At 38.3% G+C, this 12,189-nt stretch overlaps 1 protein-coding gene across 1 annotated transcript in view; it reads left to right on the top strand.

The window, feature by feature from the left end:
* The first annotated feature begins 3,509 nt into the window (after window positions 1-3,509).
* SPAG17 (sperm associated antigen 17) overlaps window positions 3,510-12,189 on the top strand; it is a 234,388-nt gene continuing 225,708 nt past the window's right edge. The window contains exon 1 of the mRNA XM_046019408.1: window positions 3,510-3,596. Coding sequence (XP_045875364.1) covers window positions 3,510-3,596 — 87 coding nt within the window. The remainder of the gene's footprint in view (window positions 3,597-12,189) is intronic.

The following is a 12,189-nucleotide window of genomic DNA, read 5'->3' on the forward strand; positions in this document are numbered from 1 at the left end:
CCTATTTTCTGAAATTAAACAGACCAATTCTATGATGAAACCTCCTATAAATTTGGTTACTGTAAAATGTCTTCCCCTTTTGTATCATAAATTATCTACAGTGCCACTTTCCCTAGAATAATGAAATAGGCCAAAAGTAGGCAAAAGGCATAAAACTTTCATTTCAAATTCTCTAAATCAGTTTAAAAGAAATCTACGTAAAAGTCTTCTACAAAATCTTCTATTCTTTTAGGACTTTTATGAAGGAAACTATAAAAGATTATATTGGAAGTACATTGTTCCATCTTAAAATCTCTATTTTTGACATTTAAAATGTTCAATTCCTCTAAATCATTTGCTAGATCATAATTTATGTTCACAGATGTCTTAGTGAAGGGTCACGGTTCGTTTTCTGAAAAATGAGCAAAAATCTCCATAGGTGTATGTGACATAAGCAGACAAATTTATTGTATTACTCTATTATGCAAACCCCTTCTTTAAGGAATTTATTAACGTGATAAAGTGAAAGAATGTACTGTAGAAGAGGTAGAGGGCAGGGTAAAGGGTGGAAAGAGGGTGGGTACTACTGACTACAGTCACCAGAAGGTCGAGGACTGGACTTTTTATCCTCCCACAGTGGCCAGCCATTCATCCCGCCTCCTTGAAAGTCATAAGCTTGTTTTCTCAGGCCATTGTGGGAAGGCCAGCTACTGTTAGATATATTAAAAGCTGACTCTCAAATGAAAATTATCAAAAATGTTAGAGTAGTTAGAGTAACTCTAGCTGCTATAACAAATGCCAATATTTCAGTAGCTTCAGAAAATAAAAGTCTATTTTTCATGCACTTAGTGGTCCCAAGCAATGCCTTTGGTGGAGAAAACAAGGTAGCACTCAGTGGTAAGGGAGACTTTGCTACCTCTGTGTCACAGAGATCACTCAGGAATGCAGGGCTTTCCATGTCACCCCAATTTCTGTCTGGGCAGATCAGGGAAGAGCATGAATAATGCTTGCAAGATATTTTTAAGGGCCAGACTTGGATGTGCCCATATATCATTCTGCTCATGTCCTCTGGCTAGAACTCAGTCATATGTTCCCATCAAAGGATAAGGAAGACTGAAAAGTGCCGTCTGACTCTCACAGTAGGAGGAAAGAGAATGAAATGTTTGATGAAGAGCTGGTCGGTTTTTACCACAGTATATGTCACAAACATTTTGTTGCTGCAAAATCTGGAGTTAGACAGCTGTCACTTATAAGACGAAGCTAGTGACACTTTCTCTGCAGTTTAAAAAAAAACACTTACTCTTACTTTTCTGTCCTCATTCCATTTTTTCTGTTCATTCTTTTTCTTATCTACAACCCATCTCATTAATCATCTGCTAGCAATTTGGCTGAACTGGTTGTTCATAATGTTTTATATTGAAATATGCATTCACATTCAAGAAGAAAGAAAACTAGTAACATAGTATGACACACATAAACAACTAGTTAAATTTTTTATGAAATCTAACTGGAAGGCCAACAAACTTTTTATGGCTTCTCTAGTAAAAATGAAAGACCTTTTCCCCAGACGGTTTAAACCCATGGGAAGAGTTATGATCAAAACGAAGAGTGATGTAATCAATGACTACTTATATATATATATTTGTTTGGTCTGAAAGTGATTGGTCTTTATATTCAAACTGCAACCCAAAGAACCGTTTTCATCTAATAAAGAAAAATTTAATGATGAACAAAACTTTGGAGAAATTTCTATGATAATGTGACAGTGACAGCCTAGGTGGTTGGCAGTAGAAACCCTCAGGAAAATCTCTTTCTGCATGATTCCTCTGGCCTCACTATGCATCAGACATTTTATTCTCATAACAAGAGAGGGTCTCGAGGTATGACTTGCTACTAGGCTGTATGGATCTAGTCCCTCCCAGAAGATAAATAACATATTTAGACACAATGCAACATTTAGACACATTGTGATAAGACATATTGCAGCAAGAAAGGAAAAGTGGATGTTTTTTGTAAATTTCCTGTGAAAAGACTATTTCTAGAAATTGTGCTTTCTCTTTAATAATCTGTATTAAAGAACGGGGGCAGGAGGAGAAACTTTCCCTTCGTTGGGCCAAATTATGAATAGGAGTTGGGAAGCAGCAGCATCTTTAAACGCATTCCACCTCCCCAAAACGAAGTGAGATAGTGGCTGGATATCACCATGACCATCACACGTAATTTATTCCTCAAAGAAAGCAACAAAAAGCATTAGAACATCTTCCCCTGTAGAAGGTCAGCTGGCAGGTTGTGCTGAATGAAATTAAGCCACAGGTCACATGGGTCACCTTAGCCATCCCTGGTCCATTGGGATCATTGAAGCATCTCACCTCTGGGCGAGTTCCGGTTTCAGGGGAATAGTTAGACATTGCATTTTACAGGTACTGAAAGCAAAACACCTTCAATTGAGTTCTGCCTGTCTGACCTTAAATCAGTTTTATTGTAATGAAAAAATAAACAAATGTAAGTCTAGCCCCCCAAAAGGTGGCATCTCTCATTTTAGCCATCCTAAAACTGTTGTAGAGGTTAATTAAGTGCACTGGATTTGGGAACCCGGACAATCCCAGATTCTAACCCCAGTGCAGTCAGTCACACACTGTGAGACTTGCAAGACGGTGATTGTAAGAATTAAATGATAGAACTATATACAGGATATAGCACTGATCGTGAAACAGGAGCTATTGTTATTATGATTACTATTATTACTGTCATTATTATTTGGGGGAATCTGACCACCATCTTTAGGATCTTTAGGTAGTGGTGAGTGTTGGAAGAAAGGCTACTTACCAGTGGGGGACAGTTTGAGAGAACTGGCTCTGATTAGGCAGAGAAGACAACCTAGAAAGACCTTAATCCCCAACTACAGTTTTATAAAGGATCTCTTGGAGAAGTGCTCCCACTTGTTTAGGAAGTCCCTGGGAGGAGGACCCAAGACTGAAGCTAAGGGTAGAGGTCAGGGTAATAAATTTGCATATAAGGAAGCAGTCAAGTGGAATAGTATGGGTGAGAAAATGGCGTGGGATGTCTCTTGAGGGAATCAGCTCTCCATTCTAGGTTGCCCAGGGTCAAAAAAAATCTTGGTGTCCAAGTCCTGGGTGGGATTCCAGAGATTTTGAGTTTCTAGACAAAATCCAGGGATTTTGAGTTTCTTGGGCTCCAAGAAGCAGCAGAGGGGCCAAGCCAGTAAAAGGAAGTAACCAGACCAGCTCGAGGCCAGCCTCGGCCTGACCTCTCCCATTTGCACAGTTGTGCTGCTGGAAAATCCTAAAATTGAATCCGGGCGTCTAGGAGTCCGGCCTCCGGGTTGCCACGCGCTGGGAAGCTTGGTTGCTATGGAGACGGAAGCGGTTGGCCTGTGGATTAAGAGCAGGTTTGGGGGAGGGGAGCCGAAGTAGTTCAGAAACTGGGCGTGGCTTTGGTTGCTATGGCAGCGGGACGCTTATTCCAGGCCTGAGCGCAGTTTAGACGCCAATGCTCCTGCCGTCTTCAGCATGGCACCCAAGAAAGAGAAAGGCGGGACTGTGAGCAACAGCTCTAAGATATGGGAACCCTCGCTCATCGGTGCACACTTCAATCAGGTGAGCTCCGAGCCCTGTAAATCCTTTCTGACCCCCACAGTGCCAAAGCTCCGCCAGAGCCTCCAGAGGGCGCTGCCAGGCTCACCCTCTCTTTCAGACGCCACCGTCACCCGTGCTGAAAACAGTTCTTGATCCCGCTCTCCCCAGAAGGATCGCTCCTCCCACAAAAGACCCAGGGTCCCATCAACAGAGAATGTGCGTTGAAGGAAGAAGGAAAGGGACACCGGGTGAATCAGTGCGATTTCAAAGGGTGGAGAAAGCTGAGTGGTGGGGGAACAGAGGTGGTATAGCCGTGACACCTCAGGATCCTTTTCGGCGAAGTCGCCCAGATGGCATTCCAAATTACACTGGAGCTGTCTTTATGAACTTTTCGCTTCCTCCAGACTTCTCCTGGAGGACAGAAATCCTGCTGATTGACCCTTAGCCTGGCCTATAGTAGGGCTTCACTGAATGCTGTAGGAAAAGAGACATGCAGCAGCTAAGATATCAACGTATTTCATACAAATGAGCTTTCTGCAGATAGGAAAAGATGAAATTCTTATGCAATGCCCTGATACCACAATATCAAGCTTTTGATATATTTTAAAGGTGCTGTAAGAGATCAGAGTACTGATGGATTGGCTGCTAGATGCATCCGTAGGGTAGTAAAAAGGAACCAGGCAGTCTGTAACTCACCTGCCAGAGGACTTCAAATTGCACAGCACCCCCAACGGACTATTTCTCTACCCCACCAACATTTAGTTCACTGGGGAGGCCAATAGCTCCTCTCACCTGTTTCTGGGAATCCACTTCTACACTTAGTTGTTTCTGAGTCCAAGATAACATTTAGAGGGAGAAAGGCTGATTCTGGGATCCAGTCTGCCATTCCAATGTATGTTAAAAACTGAAAAAAAAAAGTATTTTTTCATCTTCTGTGTGTGTGGATAGTGCACTAGAGAGTCAGCACTTAAAGGAAAAACATATCCAACATCTTATTTGTCCTTATTTTCTACTGTACTGCTTTTTTTCTCTAAGAAAGGTAATTCTGTCTGATATGGAATTCTACCTGATGAAGAATTTCATGCAAGTGGTTAAGATTCTGCTGATGCTGACATGACGTCATGGAATTTGGGGTTATTTCTTTAACTTTAAGAATGAAGGATGTCAGCTCAGTCATTCTCAGTTACATTCTCAGATTCTGAAAGATGTTTTTCAAAATAGTCTGTATAAGCACCCTCTCTTTCGCTTTTCTAAATCAGCCCTAGCCAAAATAGCTTTTTCTCCATTTGCTTTGGGATTGTGAAGGCCAAGTTTGGGCTTGGAGTGCAACTTTCTGCTTGAATTAGAAACTGCTGAGCAACAGAATTTGATGGAGGTGCTGACGCTGCATTAGCTTCAGTGTTGCAAATGCGAAGCTATAATTTTCCTACTTGAATGGAAAACCTAAAGGCACTATTTTTCCTTATGGCTTGAAAACCTGAAATAATACTCAGCTTTCTCAGTTCTGCTCAAACAGTGTAATTTCAATAAATCTTACATATTAAAAGAAAGAATTTGAACTCAAAATAATACGTAGTCTTAACTACAAAGGATGAACTTCTTCATTTTGTTGAATACGATCTCCCTGATATGAATACGTGTTTTTTTAATAGCAGGGGAAGACAACTGCCCTCCGTCTCCTCTCATATATTTTTTTTTTTTCTCAGTTTGATTTCATGTCTGCTCCAAGAGGAAAATTCCTGGATTAACCCAGCAGTCCAATGCCCAGAGGCATGCTGTAACCACCAATGTAATAGACTCTGAATTTGGGTTAAGGCTGACTATAGAGGTGTGAATTCCTTATTCACGGGCTTTAGCCAAGTGCGCATAGTGGGTACTCAAAAAATGTTTTGCCTTGGCACCCAAAGTTTCCCTCTGTACAGTTGTTATTCATGGAAATATTGTGTGCCAGTATGTACACTTGTGTGTATGTGTGTGCGTGCATGCACTGGGGTTTGAGAGAATAGGAAGTCTTCCAGTCTTCCATAAGCCAGTTTTTAGAGTTAGCTGATTAAAGAATTCACATCAGTAATAATACAGAGCTCACGTTCACAGGGAACTGCACTAGACTTAAAAGAGAACCAACAAATTTATAATTTGGTTTCAATGAATCTACCTTGTATCCGTATTTTGGGCTGTCCTTTCAGGTTGGGTTATTTGCTAATTTTTTTTTAAAGATTGTATTTATTTGTTTGTTTCTTTTTTTGTTTATTGGTGGGGAGAGGCAGAGAGAGAGAAAAAAGAATCTCAAGTGGACTCCATGCTGAGTGCAGAGCCCAACCTGGGCTGGATCTCACAACCCTGAGGTCATGACCTTGGCGGAAAACAAGAATCAGACACTCAACAGACCGAGCCATCAGACCCCCAAATTGCTCCTTTTTTTGTACACGTTAGTTGGTCCTAAAACACGAAATGATAGCAAATAATACACAGCAGTCTGTTACTAAGCACTAAATGACTAGATAGAGACTAGAAGTTAGGAAGATGAATGTGGGCTGGGATTGTCAAGAAATGTTTTGTAAAATAACCTGCCTTTAGCTAGGCCCTAAAGAATGGGGAGAATTTGAGCAGGTAAAATGAAGGAGAGTGATTATTTTGGGTAAGGAGGCCATACTTTAAATAAATCTGGAACATTTAAATTGAGAAAGAGACATGTGGATTAGACTGCTTCTGGTCAATATTACTCCTGAATTAATCCCACCAAATAGTCATTTACTAACTTGCTATCTGTGTATATAAAACATTTGTCTTATTAATATACATGAAATATCACACCTCAAATTAGATAAAAAAATATTTAGGCACAGTGGCAATAAGATTTTAAAAATATATCTTAGTGTGGACTTGTACATGACAAAGACATTATATTTATGATCTCCAGCAGCATTAAGGAGTTAAAGATTCTTTTAAACATAAATAAAATATTTTCATGCAACTGTTAAGGCAGCCTCTATCGGTCACAGGAGAGGAAAAGGTGTTTAACCTAACCACTCGGTGACTGAAGGTGCTATCTGGAGACAGCTGGTCTAAGATGATATTTTTATTTGTATTTTTGGGAAGTGTAAAATATAATAACACGAAATTTGCCATTTCAGCCATTTTTATTTTTTTATTTATTTTTTAAAAGATTTTATTTATTTATTTGACAGAGAGAGAGGGAGCACAAATAGGCAGAGTGGTAGGGAGAGGGAGAGGGAGAAGCAGGCTCTCTGCTGAGCAGAGACCCTAATTCAAGGCTCAGTCCCAGGATCCCGGGATCATGATCTGAGCCAAAGGCAGGTGCTGAACCAACTGAGCCACCTAAGCACCCCATTTCAACCATTTTTAAATGTACTATTTGGTGACATTGAGTACATTCACATTGTTCAACCATCATCATCAACTATCTCCAGAACTGTTTCATCTTCCCTGATTGAAAATGTACCCTTTAGGAATGCCTGGGTGGCTCAGTTGGTTAAGCGTCTGCCTTCAGCTCAGGTCATGTTCCCAAGGTCCTGGAATTGAGTCTTGCGTGGATCTCCTTGCTCAGCCAGGAGCCTGCTTCTCCCTCTGCCTTCCACTCCCCCAGCTTGTGCACTCTCTCTTTCTCTCTGACAAATAAACAAATAAAATCTCAAAAGAAACTATACGCTTTAATGAATTCCCTATGTCCCTCTCCCTCCAGCTCCTGGCAACCACCATTCTATCTTTTGTCTCCATGAATTTAACTAGTTTAGGTATTTCATGTAAATATAATCATCTAGTACTTGTCTTTTTGTGACTGGCTTATTTCACTTAGCATGATGTCCTCAAGGTTCATTCATGTTGTAGCATGTATTAAGATTGCCTTGTTTTTAAGGCTGAATAATATTCCATTGTATGTACAGAGTACATTTTATTTATCTATTCATCCATTGAAGGTCACTTGATTTGCTTCCAATTCTTGGCTATTGTGAATAATGTTGCTATTAATATGACTGTACACATTTTACCAAAAAAATACAAGTGTACAAAAATCTATTTGAGTCCCTGTTCCTACTTACAGCTTTTTTTTTTTTTTTTTTTTTAGTATATATCTAGAAGTAGGAATTGCTGGATAGTGCGGTAATTCTATGTTTAATTTTTGATGAACTGCCATAACATTTTTCACAGTAGCTGTACCATTTTATATTCCCACCAGCAATGCATCAAGTGTTCCAATGTTTCCACATCCTCACCAATACTTTAAAAAAAAAAAAATATATATATATATATATATGCACCATCCTAATGAATGTGAAGTGTGATATTTCATTGTAGTTTTAATTTGCATTTCCCTAATGATTAGTGATATCAAGCATCGTTTTAGGTACTTTTGGCCAATTCTGTATCTTCTTTTTGTTAAGATTTTACTTATTTATTTAAGAGAGAGAGAGAGAGAAAGCAAGTGTGAAGTAGGGGAAGGGAAGAAGGAGAGAATCTCAAGCAGACTCCAAGCTGAGTGCGGAGCCCCACGTGGGGCTCAATCCCAGAACACTGAGATCATGCATGACCTGAGCCAAAACCAAAAGTCAGGCACTCAACTAACTGAGCCACCCAGGCACCCCAAATTGTGTATCTTCTTTTGCCCATATGTTCTTTTAAGATTTTATTTATTTATTTGAGAGAAAGCATGCACGCACGAGTGCAGGGGAGGGGCAGAAGGAGAGGGAAAGGGAAAAGCAGACTCCCCAATAAGCAGGGAACCCAACATGGTGCTCAATCCCAGGACCCCAAGATCATGATCTGAACCAAAGTCAGACATTTAACTGACTAAAGCCGCCTAGGTGCCCCCTTTTGCCCATGTTTTTAGTGGAGGTTTTTTGTTTTTTGCTGTTGAATTATAGGACTAATTTATATATTCTGGATATTAAACCTTTGTAAGATGTATGATTTGCAAATATTTTCTTCTCTTCCTTGGTTTCCTCTTCAGTCTGTTGACAATGTCCTTTGATGCACAAAGTTTTTAATTTTGATGATCAATTTATCTTATTTTGCTTTTGTTGTAATTGGTGTCATATCCAAGAAATTACTACCAAATCCAGTGTCATGAAAGTTTTCCCCTATGTTTTCCTCTAAGATTTTTGTGGTTTTAATCTTGAATTTAGATATGTGATCCACTTTGAGTTAATTTTTGCATATGGTGTAAGATTAGCATCCAGCCTAGTAATTTTTTTGCGTGGGATATCCAGTTTTCCCAGCACCAATTGTTGAAAAGGCTATTCCTTCTCATAGAGAAAGGATGGGACAAGGAAGAGTACAAGTGCCATGAAATTTCCTACCATATTGAATGTGGCTTTTTCTTGATTGGGCATTCACTTGGTTACTTTAGATCTTTGACTTGTGTCAGAGCTCCTTTAAAATTATTTTAGTCAGTCTTTAGTTGTTCTTCTAATGTTTCCAGTGGGTACAGAGGACGTGTAACTGCCTAGTCTGCCATTTTGTTGATATCACTGTGGTCTAAGAGAATTTGTAGTCAGTTCTGATCTTTCCATTTCTTCCAAGCTTATTATATGACAGGTGATGCTGAGAAAGTGCATATTAATAGAGACTTTGTTCATGACAATTTAGGAAAATTTTCCACAGTTATTCAAACAATGTAGTCATTCCCTTTAGGAACTTACTGATTGCACAAGGCCTGTATCTGGGTAATGTCACAATGCTTCAAAATGACTGAGCTACATGTTTCAATTGGAATTTTGTATTATGGTCAGAACTTTGTGTCAACACAGGGTAAAAGAACATCACAGTGTTTTCTATGATAAGTGACAGCATGATAACACTATAGAAAATATTCAGAAGACAGATACAAATCCTTTTTTTTTTTCTTTAAGATATTATGGACTTTTGTCTCAAATGTGTTCTTCACAATTCCAGGTTCCCCAAAAGTTTGTTTGTGTTGATTTAGATATCTCACAGGTAGAGTTTTGGGTATTTTGTTAATTTTATTGAATCCTTTCATATTTTCAGAATATATAAGGGTGCTTATTTCTTTTCATTTGTTCCTGGTTTTAGGTCTCATTTTTATGTGTAGCAAAAAGGCAGCCATAACTCATGACACCATCTTTAGGCATAGCAACTATTCCATTTGCTTGCTGTGACCCACCACAAAGAAACATTAAAAACAACAACCACAAAGTTTAATCCACATACCCCTTAACCCAACCAGCTTCACTATTCTAATTCACTGATTTCATTTTATAATTATGATTTTAGTTCCCTAAATCCAACGTAAGGGACTGGACACTTAATGTCATTTGCTTTACAATTTATCACTAAGATTTTACTTCTTGATTAAGACTTCAGTTCTTCTTTAATATAAATATCTATATACTTAAAAATATTGGGGAAGATCTGCCATAATATATTGAGGTTCTTAATGACACTCAGGAGGTCTTGCTTCCAATTTCTATATTTTCATTTTAAATGTATGTTTTTATACATTAAAATGTATGATACTTTTCAAGTAACTAATAATATTTGCTTCAAAGACACAAATTGCTGCTATACATGGTTAATGCCTTCTTTTTCTATGCTTACTCAGAGATGGAGACTCCCAGAGTATCTGGACTAACCTGCCTCTTTCATGCCACTGACAATCTAAGCATTTCAAGGTCTGGTTCTTAGACATGTAGTGATTTATCTTCCCTCACTTTGGCCCTAGGCTTTATCTTATAACTCAGTACTTGAATTATGTGCTATTGATTCATGTTTTATAGAGAACAAGTATAATGTGAGCTGCTTCCTAGCAAATAACATCTTTATACCCCTTGTACCTACCACACAATGACTACATGGTTGTGGGCACAAGGTATCACACTCCAACTATATTAATGGAATGAATTCCCTGATTTACTTTGAAACATGAAGAAATATATATTGTGGAAACCAGGACAGTTAGTATATGGTGGAGGTGTGTTCTAAGAGAAAAGGAAGGGACAGAAAATATCTACATAAAAAAGCATCACCGCAGATACGCAGATACGTAACACAATTATGACAATGCCTAGAAAACAACTATGCAATGATACTGTTTCACTTCTCAGATATGTCTCCTGCCAGCCAGGAGGCACTGAAGGGGAAATTCTTCAGAAAATTTGTTAGTAGTCTCTCCTTACTCTACTTCAGTTGAGGAAAATGTTTTTCTCTTATTAAATGTAGCTTAGTGACAATAGCTGAGTTATGCATATTTGAAAAATAGTAATTAGAGTTCCTTCAAATCTTGGACAAAGTTGTAATTCTTGAAAAGATTTAATAAGCTGGATATGGATCAAGATATGTATTGCTGAAATGTTAACATCCCAGACCTGTCAAACAAACAAAGTTATTAAATAAAGATATTAGGATGATAATAAACTGAGTTTAAGTCAGTTTTTTAGGGGAGAAAATGTTTAATTAAAATGAGCTATTCAATCATTACAAATGTGTTTTATCAAAAAGGGAAATACATTTTATTGGGCAGAATCCTTAAACTGTATTTGAGAGTCAGTGAAGGCTTTTTCAACTTTTTTGATCTTAAACAGTGAGCTATTTCTCATGTTAATGTGTACTTAAGACTTACTGGAAATACTCATAATATGAGCTGAAGACTGATGTCTGGCAGCAAGCATATTTCTGAAATTGGGTTGGTTTTTATTACTGCATTTTCTGAAATATGCTTTCATTGATATTTACAAAACAAATTGCCAGTTCACACAAAGGTTGTTTTAATAAAAGCCAATGAAAACAACTGAGTTGCTAGGAAGAATGTTAAGAGGGAAATGGACTTTTCATAACCTCACATTATAATTTCTCCTTTTTGGACAAAAATGTATTATTTGAATGAGTTGGGGACCGAAAAGGAATTAGCATGTCAAAATATCTACCTAGATGTTATATGTGATCACTTTTATTGCAAATGAAAAATATCAAATATAAGTAAAATATAAGTGTTGCCAATATGAGTTTGGCAACCCTCTAGGAAAATGTTAGTTAAGAAATGCTGAATGTTGACCATGTTTCAGCTCTAGCCTTAGAAACCATCATTGGCTCCTAGTTACCTATGGGATAAAATCCAAGATGCTTTGCCTGGCTTTCACAGCCCTGCCTAATTTGGCCCTCCTCTGCCCATCCATCTCTTTCTTTCTCTACTCCAGTTGAATGATCTCCGTGGTATCCCCAGGCACATAGTGACTGTACCATGCAGGTTTCTAGCCTGAAGACCATCCAACACCTTCTCATTAAAATCCTCCTTCATATCTTCCAGAAAGGAACTAAAGTCACACACAGTTCTGTCCCTCACTGACTTTTTTCCTTATACTAAATTACTCCAGTGATTGTTAACTTTACTGCTATCTTATTTTGAGTTGTTGTCCAACAATTTCAGTGTCATCTACTATATCTACATTTCCTTTCAACAATGCAAATTCCTGGAAGGTAGCAAAAAGTTAACATATTTAATTCCTTCCTTCCTGGTCACAGCAACTAAGAGTGATAAATAAGTACATAGTGACCTTCAAGAAATATTTTTGAATTAAATACATTGAGTATATTATACTGTCTCCGCCTGCTGGCTGAGCTCTAGGGTTAGTCCCAAACC

This window comes from Meles meles, chromosome 1 (assembly GCF_922984935.1).
Source record: "Meles meles chromosome 1, mMelMel3.1 paternal haplotype, whole genome shotgun sequence".
Taxonomy (NCBI): Eukaryota; Metazoa; Chordata; class Mammalia; order Carnivora; family Mustelidae; genus Meles; species Meles meles.